This window comes from Haemaphysalis longicornis, unplaced genomic scaffold (genome assembly GCF_048455015.1).
Source record: "Haemaphysalis longicornis isolate Haplotype H1 unplaced genomic scaffold, Haemaphysalis longicornis Haplotype H1 scaffold_9, whole genome shotgun sequence".
NCBI lineage: Eukaryota > Metazoa > Arthropoda > Arachnida > Ixodida > Ixodidae > Haemaphysalis > Haemaphysalis longicornis.
The window spans coordinates 170,989,417-171,007,666 of NW_027526460.1; the positions used below are offsets into that span (position 1 = coordinate 170,989,417).

Below are 18,250 nucleotides of genomic sequence, written 5' to 3' on the forward strand. Positions count from 1 at the left end.
AGAAAAACAAATCAGATTTTTCTAATACCTGGAGGTGCTTTTAGCGGCTGTACTTACACTGCTTGCGTTGCACATGAGCAAGCGTTGTGAAAGCACACTCCATCGTCTTTAACTGCACATGGCGCGTTATTCCTCTTCAAAACACATCCAATGTGTTGTACACACATTCCAAAGTGCGGAAAACTGCGTCGTAGTAGCAAAAAGCATACTTACACAGTAACCTCGATACATTTGTAGTGCAACGGACTGTTTCGCTCTGTGATGTGAAAATGCGGCGAAGTAGGGATTGGGGCTTCACACTCTTGTACCTAAGAGCTTCAGGTTAACGAGAGAAAAACATGCAGGAGCAAGAGCGGAGGCAGTTGAAAGGAATTTATTTGCAGCGATCGAACATTTCTCAGCACTCCTGAATAGAATGCTGGCCTGATAAGAACATAACTCGTGCTCAGCACATGAACCACACCACCTATCAACATATCACACAGAAAAAAATCACTGCCGTCGCAATATGTGGCGTAGGCATGAACAACGTAGCTGGGTATAGTTAAGAAGTGCACCAAAGCAAACTCATTTTCATTTGCGATTGATGATAGCTCTATAGTTAGTTCGCTTAATGAAACTTGCAACATCTACACTGCACTTCTATGATAGCGGAGAAACATGGGGCTGTACTTTTCCCACCTATAAAAGCCAACGTACTAGCGGCAGGCAGAGATTCCACAACAATCACAGCTTCACAGTGAATTTCGTATTTATGAAAATTCGACGAAACTGGTCGTAATGCTAGAGTCGTCTTACGCATCAGCTGCTTGTGGCCAATAAAATCTGTTTGGACAGTTCCAATGAAAAAATCGACAGCCGTTTTCTGTAACCGTACTTCCTGCACAGAGTGTGACGCATTGACAGGAGCCGTAACTTGTGAAAAGCTTAAAACTTCACTGTGAAGTAATCGTGACAAGTAAATAAAACTCGGCCGAATAAAGAGTCTTTCCAGCAGCCAATTTCAAAATTACGTTGAAAGCTACAGAGCCTAAACCAGAAATTAGGCTTTGCCACCAGATTCAATTTTCTCGACGGAACTTTTTTCTGCAGATACCATAGATACACGCAGTTTTGGCGAGAGCCTGGTCTATTACAACTTCACTGTAAAAGGCTGCCCCTCGGGAATATAAATCCAAGCACAGTCACCGAATTCCGGGTTCAAGAAAACAAGCACTGGCACGCCGTTCAGCTGCCTGCAACTGTCTGTCTGGTGTGCGCCCAGATTTTCCAGAAACTCACCGCGATAAAAGGATTCCGAAACAATTACTGGACAACCTCTTCGTACACGCCGATTTTGACCTAAAACAGTTTGACACAGAATTGATGCACCAGCAAGCGTATAGGGGGCATCATACATTGCTTCGTTTATTTTGCACGAAAAAATTATACTATAATAATGTGCGTAGTGCAGGCGAAATACTTTGCACAGCTGCTCGGATGATCCATGAGTGCGCGAAGGAATGAATGTATTTGCACAGTCAATAGGTTGTTGCTGTGAACAGGACAACACGAAAGTACTGAAAGTATTGCATGTGAGGTACACAGAAACCTGTTCATAAATATGTACGATAATGTATTTACTCAACGAATGTCATTGACAATGTGGAGGCTATGTTTGGAGGCCATGTTGTGATATCCCTCGCATAATTGCCGACGTATACCTTCGTATACATAGCATAAAGTGAGTTGCAACTAAGTACAATGAAAGGATGACAGTCTTAAAGCAAAGTCTGTGTGGACATATTCAAGTTCTCCAGTTGGGCCACAGATCAACGTTTGTACCACGTACGAGGCCTGTTACACTTCTTGTTCAGTGCTAATGGCCGCAAGGAGTGTACTAAGACACCGCTATTCAGAGAAATATTCCGTTACGACAAGTACGGTTTCCGATTGGAGGTATATTATGATGATGTTCACTTTAAAAAGGGCGACAGTTGAGCAAGCTGATTCCAAGGCTTTGTAAAAATGTTAACCATAAAAAAATTCGCAACATTAACACGACCGCAGACTGAATTGCACGCGAAAACTAATATTGCTCAAGTGTGATTATTCATTACGTGCGATTATTTCATAAGCATAGCTGTTTAGGTTCGCCTTTCACTATCAGCTGGTATTAGGGTCCTGCACTTATGCCTGTCTAGACGCGCAGGTTTATCCAGCTCAAACACTTCAAGGTTAGGTATTCTTTGCGGATGGAGAGGGCAAACATAAAGATCAATTCAAGGTTTTGTGCATTCTGACTAGCAGTGCCTCCGAATTGTGGCCGTGTGGCCTGATAAAATACTACAAAACCAAAGAAAATTGCATGGCTCACGTATGAACAGAGGCATATTGAGTGCATGTTTGCGTTCTGACTTCAATTATTTGTACTAGAATAGCTGGGAGAACACCCTTGCCAAGTGCACGTCAAGTATTTGTTGGCTACTACTTATATACCCATGGGGGTATTTACAGGTTTAGGAAGACCGCGACTGTGAACGTAGCAGTACTCTTTTGTAGTCCTTCCGTCAGCACAAGTTCAAACACAAGAACGTTCAGACCTGCGGAACCTAGGAGATAAAAGTATGACTTCTCTGTCGTATCGGATTCCCTTTATCTACGATATAACAAACGTTGCCTTTGACGGAGACTCCTGTTGCACGCAAGACAGAGGACGAGTACGATTAAACAACGACAACGAGCACTGAGATCGATCATTCCGAAACCCAGCGCTAAACACAACCATTCGGGAGTATATTTTCATAGCCAGAGTAATGGCAAGTTCCTGCAGAAGTATTTTGAGATTTTTTTTTCGCTATTGCACTTCGCACGCGCTGTAAAGTTTCTCATGTGCTCAGGGTCACCGGTGGTGAGTACCGGTGGAGTAGTCTGGTTACCTTGCCACGTGTACCGGGAATGTTCACCAAAAGACGCACTTTTTGGTAGGGTTCATCGGAGATTCTGCACTGCAGTTGAAGGCAGTCGAAAACTCAGGCATGTTCATTAGAGGCATATTGCACCTAACTTCGTATTCCGGATAACGCTCCGTGGGCCGCGCGTTCGAGCACCACTTGAAGCAGAAGGCCACAAAGAAGAGCTGGTCGCTGCTCAATCCGGGCAGTTCCTGGAGCCCTTGCGGCGATCCCGCCTGTTGTTTGGCAGTCAGGTAAGCCTCGTACAGGCCAGACAGCCCTATGAAGTCGGCCATGATCTCCGAATCTGTGACGTCATCCGGTCCGGCTGAGTCGCCTTCTAACGGCAGGTGCGAATTTCTGATGCACTTGACACGCTCGTCGTACTCTCTTTTCGAAGCCTCAGTCCACCAGTCGCGCTGAACGTTGTTGTCGTCACGGCGACTGTTCGCCACGTCGAAGGCATGCATCATTTCGTGCGCCGCGAGATGCCCTGCCGACGCGTAGTCTACTGCGGCTATCGTGCCGAAAAATGGCGGCAGCAGGAGGCCTAGGCCCATCACCATCGTGTTCAGCGGGGGCTTGTAGATTGCATTCACCAGAGACATGTCTTCGTTCACGAACAGCGTTGTCGGCTGCTCCATCATCCCTTCCAGCGCCTTCCTCATATTGGAGCGCGAAGCGTTCAGCCAGTTGCGCACCAACGAGGAGCCAGAGTCCCTGAAGGACGCGTAAAAGCTGTTTAGCGAGTCCGAATCTTTGGCGCCTTCAGGATAGCCGACTATTTTCCTCATACCCACCAATTTCCGAATGGCGATCTGCTTCGTGCCATCTTCCACCCACGCCGATTGTTCAATCTTCTTCTCGAGTGAACTGGCTATACTGGAAAGCATTTCACCCGCTTTTGAAACTACTTGCTCCGTAACAACCCTGTGGTAGTATGCCGAATAAGCCGCTTTGTGCATCACTTGCGTGGTCAACTTAAGGCATCGCAGATCCCACTGGTACGCGGGGCTGTTCACGTGGAAGGAGCCGCTGCTGCTTACGCGGAACATCTGCCTCAGCTGACGGGACACGTCGAAGCTCATCCAGATGCGCAAGTGGTTGGCCTCGATCTTCCTAAACACCTGAGCAAGGAAGGTCATCAAGTAGCGTGTTTGGAACACGACGTAATGTTCGGCAGGAAGAAGTCCTTCCGTGACGTCTCTCATGTAACTGTTCCACAGCTCTCCCTTCTTCATTAAAATTGTCTTCTCGAGTGTCCGCAGCAAGCGCAGCGTCCTGTTGTTGTTATCCGCCGCATCATCGTTGACCGCGCTCTCTCCAAGACGAATGAGAAACTGGTCAACAGTCTTGATAATAGGGGCAAGCTGGTGGACCCGCGCTTCGTCCAGTCCGAGCCATTCCAGGTGCTCCCGCACAGCCCGCTCACCAGCCGGTGTCCTATGCACGAAAGAGCGCCGCATACTGAGAACGAGGTAGAGGCGTTCCGCGTTATCGGGTAGGCCTCCCACCCGGGCGTCGAAGAGTGTGGGCAAGCCGTAGTTGAGAGAAAAGTCGAGCATGAGCCTGGCCGGGTCAACGTCAGATTCGGGCTCAAACGGCGCCCTGCGAGACTGCAAGAACGCTAAGATGTCCGCCTTAGGTTGTTGGTTCGAGGAGGATTCGTTTTCTTCAAGATCTGTGCAGGATTGGAATAGTCCAGCCGCCTTCTCGACCGCTGTCTGCCCATTCACCGGTACTGTAGTGTTGCGCAGAGTGCTAATTACAGAATCCGCGATCATTTTTTTCTGCTGATTAATTACGCTCGTTAGCTTGGACGTCGGCGAAAGTTTCCAACGAGTGCACACGTGCTGGTGAAAGTTCTGGCATGCGTCATACTTGGACGACAGCGCGGCGTGGAATAGCCTGGACACGTGGTTGCACTGCTCGTTGTGACACGGCGGCGGTGGAAGCGACGTAGAACTGTCGGAGAGAGCTTCGGCGCGTACAGCGTCGCCGCCGGCGAGGCCGAGACCGAACACCGCGCCTGCAACCGCGGCTACCAGCGCCAGGAGCGTGAAGATGCCCGCCGCGAGCATGGCCTTCCTGCTGCGGCGCCTCTTGCCCGCCGCTTCGTTTCCGCCACGTGATTCCTGCGAACGGCAAAATATCAATGATTCTTCCTCAGTTGACCTCCAGCACCACGAAAGTCATACACAATTGATTCATAGGAGCACTCCATCACCTGGAAGTATAGCTCGCTGTCCTTTCCTCCATGGAACAGCGGTGAAGGAAGACGGGGCGCGTAAGCGGTTTTTTTTCTTTTCATGGCTACTTGGTTGTCAAAGCGGGCACGCGCGGCCCAGCGTGTGCACAGCTGTGCACGCACCACGGCGCAGTCTCGCGAGGTAAGGAAAATGTCCTACTGCCTGTTCTGCCTCTGAGTATGGTGAATTGAATTGGAAATGCATTGATAGCAACGGGCGTAATTTTAATTCTACGACTTGGGTTCCGGTGATGCTAAGGTATTCTAGTCGCCAAACACTGCATTTTTATTTTATTTAGAAAGCAACACATGCGAAAATCCTCTGCCTGGTGTCTGCAGGACCGAGTGATGGTCCCAAACGTGGCACACGGAGTACAACTAAGCAAAACAGGGGGAGGGATTTCGGGCCTCGCACTGAAGCTCATGGGCTGCGGACTGCGAAGCCTATACGCATTCCGCGCACCCCGGCCCATCTCTGGCTCTCGCTAAAGGCGGACTAGCGAGTGCACGAGCTGAAAGACCTAGCTGCCTGTCTGAATTTGCCTTGCTAATGATAGAGAATCATTCGTTTACTACTTGTGAATAGGCGTTTCGCCTGCTCCGCAACAATATTGAATGCGCTTTAGCCTTCGGCACAGAGGCATCTGTTAGAGACATAAGTAGCATGAGCATGCTGCGGGTAGAAGTAACGCGTCGCCGCTAATCCACACGGCGAGTGGCATTGCCTACGGTGCGCGGTCCTTGGTGCCGTGTGTTGACGACGGGCCGTAGGCCAACCCACCTCTTCGGGTATTTTCCACTCTAGGGTGGCCGAGGGGTGGGTTACGTATGCGATAATTTTAACTGCCTATGTACAGCGGTAAATGGCGAGTCGGTAGTCAGTTTCGGACCGAAGTTGCCGCAGTCACTGACCAAGCTACCTAAGGGGCTACTGCGCCTATATGCAGCGCTAAGGTGTGTTCAAGTTATCTTTAGTTTACCGACTTATCAAGGAAATTCAAACTCATTGTGCACCAGTTTTGACACTGTAAAAGTCTCAGGTACCCTCAAAAGGTCACCATGAAAAGGTACATAACTGGAGTGGAGCTCCAATGCGAGTGCAACTCGCATTCCGGAGGGCTGTTGCTGTCCGCACTCCAATTTATTTTTTTTTTTGAGACTGCATTTTGTGGCTCCTATTCTCTGTGACACGGGCTATCTTTGGACCCGCCCCATTTATTTGTCGCGAACAAAGCATTTTAGTTGCTTACTTACTTTTGCTTTTACCGTCCAACCGCGCCCGGTGGTGTTTCAGGCAAATCTTAAGTGTTCCATTTGCTTTCTTTTTTATGCCGCTCGGGTTGTTTTCTTCGATAGTGAGAGTGTTCTGCCCTGTCGTAACTAACTTGAATAATCTTCTTTGATCTCCATTCTAATTTGGCGGTTTGAGAAACAACCACGCCGCGGCATTGCATTCGCCGACTCCAGTCGGCGCAAGTCACCTTGTTGGCTGCTTCTACGTCACTAATACTTTTTTTGAGGGCACCATTGGCGCCCTAAACTTGTAGGCGTAGGAGTTATACCTTGGGAAGCCTGTACAAACCTTGTACAGTGTAATTCCGCATACTATCCGTGGAGCGGCGCTTCCCGGCGGACATGCTAGCGAGCGGGAAGGGGTAGCAAGAGGAAAGTGGATGTTTCAGCTGACGCTATAGGCAATGTTATACAGGTGGCGTTATCTTGAGTAAGCTTATTCAGCTAACTAGAGCACTCGAAAAGGGCTTGCCGCTCCACTACGTGAACAACAATTTTCAAGGCCTGACAAAGCAGCAGCGTGTAGGGGAATGGAAACGAGTAAGTCGGTAGCCGAAAAGTTGCAGTTTACCCGGTCGAGTTGGCCGCTTATGGTGAAGACACCGCCGTTGTTCCCATGAGCCACCTGCTGCAAACAGAAAATGGGGAACACTTCAAAAAATGCTCCCGTGTTTAGGTAAAACGACACTGTTAGTGCGTAGCATTGTTTGTCGAGTACACCAACATCCGAGACCGTGTAATGCTTTACATTTCCACAGAAATGCATAACTAGCGGTAGCAATACATTTACTCGTTAAAAAATCCTAAATGGAGATAATCAGCCCAACTGAAAACCCACATACGTATTTTACACAATTAAACTGGCGAAATAAAAACCATGAATCTTGTACATCTCCGAAAAACGCACACTAAATTAAAAACAGCCAGAAAAGAATGTTGCAAATGCGAATAGAAAAAGCGAAAATGGGGAAACCTTGTCGAATCGTTGCAATTAATACATTTAATCGTCCTGATAGCGTAAATTGAGCTAATTGGCGAACAGAATTTCGATAAACCAAACATGCCAGAATTATAAAAACTAACTTTTTTACAAAAAAGAACTGACGGAATCATAAATACTCATTTTGTACATTCACTCCGAAAAGCGAACACTAAGTTGAAAATGCCCCCCAAAGAACGTTGGAAATGCGAATAAAAACAAAAAATGAGCAAAACTGCAACGCCCTGCGTTTCTTGAAAAATAATTATTTGGCGGAAATAATACATTCAATTGTTAGAGTAGCGTAAATAGATATTGTTACGGGGAAAAGGCTGTATTTGGAGGCTTGGTACAGCGAGATGCAAGCACCGGGCTAGGCGAACAAGGCCGAGTGCGAGAGAGCGAGCCGTGATGATAATGACAGGGTCAAATGATGATGATCGCAGTTAGGTGCGTAGATTGTCCACCTTGTATCATGGGTCCTGCTCGCCAACCACATAACCATGCCTTGTAACATGACTCCCCGCTGGAAAAGCGTCGTCCCGACGCTAACTTGTAGTCGACGAAGGCGCACAGTTCGGCTTGAGGCGGGACACATGCACAATGTTAGTAGGCGGGGTTCTCTCGGAAGGTGAAGGAAGGACGGGGGTGATCTCATATGTTACGTCCGTAACCGAGCGGAGAACGCGGTAAGGACCGGTATAAGGCGCGAGCAGTTTTTCTGAAAGTCCCACGCGACGGGATGGTGTCCAGAGAAGGACCAATGATCCCGGAGGGAAGTGTACTGGCCGGTGGCGCTGGTCATATCTGTTCTTCTGGGAGGCTTGTGAGTCGTGAAGACGGTCGCGGGCGATCTGCCTTGCAAAAGTAGCTCGGGTGATCGCATCTTGAGCGTATTCGGTGGACAAGGGGGCAGAAGAGGGCAGTAAGGTGTCCAGGGGCAATGCAGGCTCACGGCCGTAAAGAAGGTAGAAAGGGGAAAATCCCATGGTGTCGTGGCGCGAAGAATTGTAGGCGAATGTAACGTATGGAAGGGCGACGTCCCAATCGCGATGGTCCGCTGAGACGTAGGCAGACAGCATGTCCGTAAGGGTCCGGTTGAGTCTTTCGGTGAGTCCGTTTGTTTGCGGATGATATGCTGTGGAAAATTTGTGCTGTGTAGAGCATGAGCGCAGAAGGTCGTCAACAACTTTGGATAAAAAGTATCGGCCACGATCGGTGAGCAATTGACGGGGAGCTCCGTGGTGCAGAATGACGTTGGCAAGGAGAAAATCGGCAACATCGGTCGCGCAACACGTAGGCAGGGCACGGGTGATGGCAAAACGTGTGGCATAGTCCGTCGCGACGGCCACCCACTTGTTTCCAGACTTGGATAGAGGAAAAGGGCCCAGTAAGTCCAAACCTACACGGAAAAATGGCTCCAGGGGAATTTCGATCGGTTGAAGCTGACCGGTGGGGAGCGTGGTCGGTGTTTTCCGCCGTTGGCAGAGGTCGCAGGCGGTGACGTATCGTCGCACGGATTTGTATAGCCCGGGCCAAAAGAAGCGACGTCGCACACGGTCGTACGTGCGGGTTATCCCGAGATGGCCAGCCGTAGGGACATCGTGAAGCTGGTGCAAGATGGCCGCACGCAAGTGCTGAGGTATAACAAGGAGCAATTCGGGACCATCGGCGCGGAAGTGTCGATAATAGAGGGTGCCATCACGAATTGCATAGGCACGTAGAGAAGGGTCAGGTGTTGCGGATTCGAGACCGTCAAAGATTAGGCGTAATGATGCATCACGGCGCTGTTCTCCAGCAATGTTCAGGAGGTCGGAGATGGCAAAAAGGGAGACATCAGAACTTGCTCCACTCAGGTCTGGACGGTCCACAGGATGCCGTGACAGGCTGTCGGCGTCCTGGTGTAGGCGACCAGATTTGTAGAGCACAGAGAAAGTATACTCTTGAAGGCGGAGAGCCCATCAACCAAGCCTGCCCGTGGGGTCTTTCAAAGACGAAAGCCAGCAGAGAGCGTGGTGGTCTGTAATAACACTAAATGGCCTACCGTATAGGTATGGGCGGAATTTGCCGAGGGTCCAGACAACCGCAAGACACTCCCGTTCCGTGATGGAGTAATTGCGTTCGGCTGGAGACAGGAGACGGCTGGCGTAGGCGATGACGCGGTTCTGGCCGGCCTGTTGTTGTGCCAAAACCGCCCCTATACCATGGCCGCTTGCGTCAGTGCGGACTTCGGTTGGTGCCGATGGATCGAAGTGGCCCAGAACTGGTGGCGACGTAAGGAGAGCGATAAGCGTAGTGTTTGGGGCCCCATGCGTAGGGGACGTTCTTTTTAAGAAGGTCTGTCAGAGGACGGGCAATGTCGGCGAAATTCGCAATAAAGCGACGAAAGTAGGAACAGAGGCCTACGAAGCTCCGGACATCTTTTGACGACTGTGGTTTTGGGAAGTTCTGCACAGCGTGAACTTTATCGGGGTCGGGTTGAACGCCGTTGGCGTCGACAAGGTGTCCAAGAAGCTTAATTTGGCGGCGACCAAAGTGACATTTTTTTGCGTTTAACTGAAGGCCTGCACGTCGGAACACTTCCAAGACAGCCGAAAGCCTCTTGAGGTGGGTGTCGAATGTAGGGGAAAAAACAATCACATCATCGAGGTAGCATAAGCACGTCGACCACTTGAACCCATGAAGTAGCGAGTCCATCATCCTCTCAAAGGTAGCAGGCGCGTTGCAGAGGCCAAAAGGCATTACCTTAAACTGGTAGAGGCCATCGGGTGTAACAAACGCCGTTTTTTCGCGGTCGGATTCGTCAACAGAAATTTGCCAATATCCAGAACGGAGGTCTATAGATGAAAAGTATTTGGCGCCATGCAGGCAGTCCAGTGCGTCATCAATGCGCGGCAATGGATAAACGTCCTTCTTTGTGATCTGGTTAAGGCGTCGGTAGTCAACGCAGAACCGCCAGCTGCCATCTTTCTTTTTTACTAAAACGACAGGGGAAGCCCAGGGGCTCGACGAAGGTTCGATGATGTCCTTGCGGAGCATGCTTTCGACTTCCTGCTGAATGACCAGTCGTTCAGCATGGGACACACGGTATGGACGGCTGTGGACAGGGCTGGCATCACCGGTGTTTATACGATGTTGAACAGCAGTAGTCTGACCCAAAGGACGATTATCGAAGTCGAAAATGTCTCGGTAGGTGCTCAAAAGTTGGCGTAGAGTGGCAGCTTGGTCTGTGGGAAGGTCGGAGGCGATCATGTTGGCGAAATCCTCGACAGAAGGAATTGAAGTGGTTTGGGTATCGGAATGTTGAGGTGGGTCCACGCACAAAGCTAAAACTTGGTGGTCACCTATCGGCCGCAGTGTAGCCAGAGATATACCCTTCGGTAAAAGTTGGGGGGATGACCCAAAGTTGAGGACTGGTAGGTGCATGCTGCTGTCCACAACTGTCACAACAGTGTGTGGCACAGCCACATCACGCGATAGCAACACTTCCAGAACAGGCGAAAGCACGTAGTCACCGTTAGGTACCGGAGGGCTTGACAACAAGGCAACGGAGGTTGCTGCTTGGGGCCGTAAGCGAACATCATGAGTGGAGACAATACGGCATAAAGGTTCTTCGGCGTTGAGTACATCTGAAGGCATCTGGACGGGTTCTTCAGGGGACGAATTGGGAGAAGGCAAGTGAAGGCGGAGGACACCGGTGGAGCAATCGATAAGAGCTGAATGCTCGGACAGGAAACCATGGCCGAATATAAGGTCATGAGGGCATCGCTCCAATACGGCAAATAGAACAACAGTGTCGTGGTCCCCAGTGTGAATTCGGACAGCACACATTCCGGCGACGGCAGACGTCCCTCCATCGGCGACCTGTACGACACTGGGCACCGCCGGAGTGAGTACTTTGCGCAGGCGGCGGCGGAGGTCTGAGCTCATAACTGAAATATGGGCGCCGGTGTCAATGAGAGCACTTACTGGAATACCATCGACAGTAACGTCTAGTAAATTTTGTCTGGTGGGCAAAGTTAGCAGAGGATTTGGTGGCCGGGTCATAGATTCAGCTTCACCTCCGGGAGCTGCACTGCCTAGTTTTCCGGAGAGGAGCGGTCATACGGGGTCGGCGACAGGAAGCGGCGGGGCTGCGGCGAACGGGACTGGCGGCGGTGCGGTGACGGCGAGCGATTGTTGCGGCGTGGTCGGGCGTCGTCGTCTCGGGAAGGCGTCTGAGGACGGGGAGAGAAGCGAGCAGGGCCTTCTTCCGGGTTGTTATAGGCAGGAAATCGAGGTCGGGGAGGCATAAATCGACGACTCTGGCAGTATCGCGCCACGTGGCCAACACGATGACAGTGGAAGCATATGGGTCGGTCGTCAGGCGTTCTCCAATACGCAGGGTTTCTGATCGGGTAGTTCAAAGTACGAGTATAGGGGGCTCGCCCATCACTGGTAGGTGGAAAGGGACCAGATGGGAAGTTAGCGCGGCTAATGGCGCAGACGGATTGAACGCCTAGCTTAGCAAGTTCTTCGCGCACGACCGCTTGAATTAGCGGGACGGGAGGCCTGCTGTCTTCGGCAACGTATTGGGGCAGAGCGGCGGGGTCCATGGCCTCGAGCTCTCTACGTACTATCCTTGTCAAACCGTCAGGTGGTGCCGTGGCCGTGGTCCCGCCATATGAAATTGGAGGCGAACGGGTTTGGGTTTGTGGCGGAATGTCTTCGCAAGATGATGTGGCGGCAGTGTTTGGGAGCCGGGTGAACTGCGACGTAATTCGGCGGCTCTTCACCTGCTCGAACCGGCGGCACTCGGTTATGATAGCCTCGACCGTAGCCCAGTCTTTGCAGATGAGCAGGTGGAAAGCGTCATCGGCTATCCCTTTAAGTACATGTCCCACCTTATCGGACTCACTCATCTGGGCGTCAGCTTTTTTTGCAAAGGGACAGGACGTCCTGAATGTAGGCCACGTATGACTCAGTGGAGGTCTGTGCGCGTGTGGCTAGCGCGTTCTTGGCTGCAAGTTGGTGACCAGCCGGGTTGCCGAACAATTTGCGCAGCCTTTCCTTGCAGATGTCCCAGCTTGTTACCTCCGCCTCATAAGTTCGGAACCAGGTCCTGGCCGGTCCGTCCAGACTGTAATCGACGTTGGCCAGCATGATGGTTGGATCCCACCGATTATAGGCGCTGACGCGCTCGAACGAGTCGATCCAGTCCTCAACGTCCAAGTCGTCGGCTCCGGTGAACTTACGAGTTTCACGGGGTTGTTGAGAAACCACGATAAGGGGGGTGGTTGAGCCGGTGGCCCCATTGTTGGCCATGGTCGTTGGTAGTTGAGCAAGGTGACGTCCGCTGCGAAGCTCCGTTGTGCGCAAAGCGTTACCCCGCACCTCCCACCAAAATGTTACGGGGAAAAGGCTGTATTTGGAGGCTTGGTACAGCGAGATGCAAGCACCGGGCTAGGCGAACAAGGCCGAGTGCGAGAGAGCGAGCCGTGATGATAATGACAGGGTCAAATGATGATGATCGCAGTTAGGTGCGTAGATTGTCCACCTTGTATCATGGGTCCTGCTCGCCAACAACATAACCATGCCTTGTAACAATATAATTGGTCGAACGGTTTTCGACAACCCAAGATCTCCAGAACAGCAAGAATAAAAGTCTTGCATACCTGACGAAATCAAAAAATTGCCGCGTGCCTGCTCCTTTCGTTGCAAATGTCGACAAAAAACGACAGTCAACTGGCCCCCCTGCCTCCCTTCTCTTACCCGCTCACCTCTCATGCTGTTCCTCTCCCGTCTCGTCCCTCCCAAGATAGCAGTACTGTCTCAAGGCGATATAAAAATACCGCGTTTCACTCCTCCAAGCCGGGTGTCTCGATGCCAGCGCTGCCGTACGGCGAAGACGTGCGTGAATTGAGGCACCCTACTACAACGTTTATCGAACCAAGTTGTCGTACTCCACGAGCGTTCAAAGCGGAATGGGGATCCTTTTTAGTCGAAGCCATTCTTACACCGTGGTCGAAGCTTTCGTTGCTATCGACCTTATGCAAAAGCGCCGCCATCTACCGGAAGAAAAACGAAACGAGTCCGCGACGCCTGGTTGGGGGATGGCGGTCGTGGGATTGCTTGGTACGGAGCGTGTGAGGGGCTTTCTCGGCTTGCTGATCCTTTTATATTCCGAGTTAAGCGCAGCAAAATGAGCGACGAGTGATCTGTGGACCTTTCTCTGTTGCCCACATTTGCAGGCGACTTCGTAAATGCAGATTATGCATCGAAAAAGCAGTCAGGGAGGCACCGGCAGGGAAGCTTTTGGAGGCTGTCGCATTTCTTCTCTCTCTCTCTCTCTTTTGTGCTTTGAAAATACGTCCGTGTCGGTTCTCATCCTGCTGGTTTCTCAGGAGGTCATTCCTGAAACGCTTCTAAACTTGCGGGCTGTCCTGGGGTTGAAATGCGGGAGGGGGGGGGGGGGCGCTCGCGATGTAGCTATATGGTAAGGATCCTCTGGGACGCAGAGGAAACCTGTAAACGAAAAACAAAACACTTAGAAAATAAATTACACACCTGGCATTTTTTAACAGCGGAGCTGTTGTAGCTGCCCGTAATGTGTAGCGCGTAAAGTGTGTGGCGTGTAAGGCGTTAAACATTGCCAATAAATTACCAATAAATTGCCTAGCGCTGGTGAGCGCGTGCCTCGCAGTAACCGCCGAGCGTCCCCAGCACACGCAAAGGCTTTAGCAAAAAAAAAGCTGCAAAAGCCTTGAAGAGCGAGAAAATTCCGAGCGCTCGTGAGCGCGTGCATTGCGGCGGCGGCTGGCCGTCCTTTGCTTGCGCCGTGGACAACAAAACTGGGTGCACACTACCGTGTACAGAATTCCGCGTGAAAAATTTGATCTTGGGAAAATAATGATGATGATGATGGTTGAATGTTTATGGCGCAAGGCCAACTGGGGCAAAGAGCGCCAAAACAGTAGTCATATATGAGGGGTGAAACCTTAAAACCTAAGTAAAGTCAGCAAAAACAAAAGTGAAATTACAAAACGACAGTGAGCATGGCTGGTGTATAGGGCCACATTTCATCATGCGTGATAGGAAATGAGGTTTAAAAACTTGACGTCTAACAAATACTCAAACACCCGTTTCACAGAAACAATGGCATCGTCACCTAGAAAAAACGATGGATGTAGGGCAATATGTTGTCTGTAGAGTTCTCTGAAGTGTTTGTGTCGTGTTGGGTGAAGTGCCTTGCATGTGATTAGTATGTGCACTACGGATAGGGCCTCTCCGCACCTGCGGCACTGGGGTCTAGAAGATGCCGTCAGCAGATACGAGTGCGTCGCATGGGTGTGCCCTATCCGTAGCCTACCCAAGGCGACTTCCGTGTGTCTGTTGTGTGAGTCAGCTGTTTACCGTCCCAAGTGTGGCTTTATTACATGTAGTTTGTTGTCTGTCTGTTCGTCCCAGTGTGTTTGCCATGTTCTGCGCAGGTGTTGTCTTATGTGTGGCTTGAGGTCTGTGTAGGGTACAGTTGTAATGTCCACAGTGTTCCTGAGTGCAGCAGCACCGGCCCTCTCGTCTGCCAACTCGTTCCCAGCGATCCCTGCGTGTCCTGGGACCCAACAGAGGACCAGCTCATGCTTTTGTGCATACACGGACATGATAGTGCTGAATACAAGATTAACTATGTGGTTTTGGGGGGGCTTGTGCGATGACAGTGCGCGAACAACACTCAAAGAATCTGTATAGATGATGGAATTGGGAATTTGAGATTCAAGAATGTGTCGTACAATCAGTAAAATTCCATACGCTTCTGCTGAAAAAATTGATGTGTGCACGCTCATGGTTCTGGCTGCATTGAAATTAGGACCATGAGCAGCGCACGACACCATACTGGAGGTTTTAGAAGCGTCACTATAAAATTCTGCACATGTGCATTTAAACTGCAAAGACAGAAAGTGCTACAGTATTGCTGCTCGTGGTACACGATTTTTGTCAAGTCTCATAAAAGAAAGGTCGCACGACACAGGGCGAACTTGCCAAGGCGGTAAACTGTTAGAAAACGATGACCTACCTGTACACATCTAAAAACGAAGCACTGAGATCCGAGGCTCGCTCTCTCACTCTAAGTGAAAAGGGCAGAGGAACGGATGGGCGATTTGCAAACAGCAGAGATGTTGATGTATCGTTAAAGACAGGATAAAAAGGATGATTATTCAGTGATGAAATTTTAAAAGCATATAGCAAGTCCATGTACGTTCGTTGGTTCTCAAGGCTCCACTTATCACACTCGACATACAGACTCTCGACCGGGCTAGTGCGAAAAGCACCCGAGGCGAGACGAAGCCCCGGTGTAGCACTGGGTCAAGCATTCGCAACGCTGTTTTAGTCGCCGACCCATATGCCACACTGCCACAGTCTAAACGAGACCCAACCAAAGCAGTATAGAGCCGTAGTAGGAGTTCTTTGTCGGAAACATAAGATTGATGGGAGAGAATCTTAAGTACATTCATTGTTTTCAGACATTTATGTTTAAGTTCCTTGATGTGTGGAATGAATGTGAGTTTCTGGTCAAACACAACACCTAAGAACTTGTGCTCCTTGTTCACAGGAAGCGACACGCCATTAAGAGTAATGTCTGGGTCCATATGGACCCCGCGCTTCCTGGAGAACACAATGCAAGAGCTTTTTACAGGATTTAATTTAAAACCATTCTTGTCTGCCCAGCCGGCAAGTTTCTTTACACCAAGCTGGACTTGACGTTCGCAGATTGACATTATGCATGATTAAAGGATATCTGCACGTCATCTACATACATGAAATAAGAGATTGTAGGTGGCAGTGCCTTACCAAGAGAGTTCATTTTTACTATGAAGAGAGTGCAGCTCAACATGCCACCCTGCGGCACGCCATTTTCTTGCACGTAAACGTTTGAGAGTGCACAACCAACTCTTACTCGAAACGTTCTGTCTGACAAGTAACTAACAAGACTGCTCAACATGTTACCCGAAACACCGAATGACTTGAGGTCACTAAGGATCCGATAGCGCCAAGCAGTGTCGTATGCCTTTTCAAGGTCGAAAAAGACAGTTAAACAATACTGCTTATGCGCGAAGGCATCCTTGATATACGAGTCAAGAGCTACCAGTTGATCATACGTCGATCGCCCCACCCTAAAGCCTGCCTGGCAGCTCTCGAGAAGACCGTTGTACTCGAGGAAGTACACGAGCCTGCGATTTACCATCTTCTCGAAGAGCTTGCACAGGCAGCTCGTCAGGGCTATAGGACGGTAGCTTGAGGGGGACGACGGGTCCTTTCCCTCTTTCAGGAAAGCTACAACTATAGCCTCCTTCCAAGAGTTTGGAATGTGCCCCGAAAGCAATATCTTGTTATATAGGTGTAAGAGTGTTAGAAGAGTGTCTGCGTGCAGGTGTTGTATCATTGTGTATATGATGTTGTCTGGGCCTGGAGCTGAGGGTTTACACGTTCTCAAAGCAGCCGTCAGCTCATGCAGTGAAAACTCTGAGTTATACGAAGATGTTGACCTATTGTTATCTAGTATAGGCTTCTTTTCGGCCGTTTGTTTGTGTTTCATGAAAGTGTTTGTGTAGTGTGTGGAACTGGACAAGTGTTGGATGTGTTGTGCGAGGGTGTCAGCCTGGTCTTCGAGTGTGTCCCCTGTTGTGCTGACCAGAGGCAGGCTGTGTGTTTGTTGTCCTTTGAGTTTGTGTATTCTTGTCCATACTTTCCGTGTGTCTGTGTAGGAGTTTATTGATGTTATGAAGGAACGCCAACTCTCTCGTTTTGCCTCACGGCGCACACGTTTTCCTAACGCCTTGGCCCGTTTGAACAAAATGAGGTTACCCGACGTGGGGTACCGACGAAGGACACCCCACGCCTTGTTCTGGGCCTCTCGCGCCCGCCAACAGTCCTCATTCCACCACGGCCTCCGCTGGTTGCGCGGGGCACCAGAGGCGTGTGGAATGGACTTTTCGGCGGCGTCGCGGATGTGCGCCGTGAGCAGTTGGGTAGCTTCTTAGACGCGTAGGTGTCCTATGAATGTGTGGTGTAGTTTGGATATCTCTGTAAATGTATTCCAGTTAGCTCTTGCTTCATTGAACCTGTTTTGGGAAGATGGACTGCATGGGCCTTTACCTATATACGTTAGTGAGGTGGGGAAGTGGTCACTACCGTATGGGTCAGTGCCCACACCCCACTCGAGAAGAGGAAAGAGAACTGCGGAGCCAATCGCCAAGTCAAGATATTAGTATGTGTTGTGTCCTATGTTATGGTATGTAGGCTGTTTATTGTTGAAAAGGCATGCTCCTGAAGATGTAAGGAATTTCTCTATCAGGCGACCTCGGGCATCCGTGCGAGAAGAGGCCCAAAGAGAGTTGTGAGCATTAGGGTCGCCTGTAAGGATATACGGTTCGGGCAGCTGGTCAACCAGTGCCTCGAAGTCAGAGCGCGAAAGCGAAACATCAGGAGGAATGTATATGGACCATACCGTTATCAACCTATTAAATATTATTGTTCGAATTGCTACAGCCTCAAGGACAGTGTTCAGAGTGACAGGGTGGCAGGCTAAAGATTTCCGGGCAATTATGGCCACACCGCCAGCAGAGTGCGTGCAGCCATCCCTGTCCTTTCTGTATATCAAGTAACTATTCAAGAAATTTGTGTTTTTAGAATTCAAATGTGTTTCCTGAACACACATTACACTTGCTGATAAGCATGCAGTATTTCGTATACATCGTCAAAATTATTCAGAAGGCCTCTGCAGTTCCATTGTATTATGTTTTCTCTTCCCATTATGAT

General features: G+C 50.0%; 1 protein-coding gene across 9 annotated transcripts in view; it reads right to left on the reverse strand.

Moving 5' to 3' along the window:
- Positions 1–355: 355 nt before the first annotated feature.
- Positions 356–18,250, reverse strand: part of LOC144152592 (neprilysin-1-like) — a 109,915-nt gene continuing 92,020 nt past the window's right edge. For 7 of the 9 annotated variants that reach the window (XM_077683901.1, XM_077683902.1, XM_077683906.1 and 4 more), the window contains 2 exons: positions 7,046–7,102; positions 356–5,068 (listed from right to left, as the gene is read on the reverse strand). In XM_077683901.1, the coding sequence (XP_077540027.1) occupies positions 2,942–5,068; positions 7,046–7,102 (2,184 nt within the window). In that variant the 3' untranslated portion in view covers positions 356–2,941. The remainder of the gene's footprint in view (positions 5,069–7,045; positions 7,103–18,250) is intronic. The other 2 variants (XM_077683904.1, XM_077683907.1) reach the window with 1 other exon arrangement.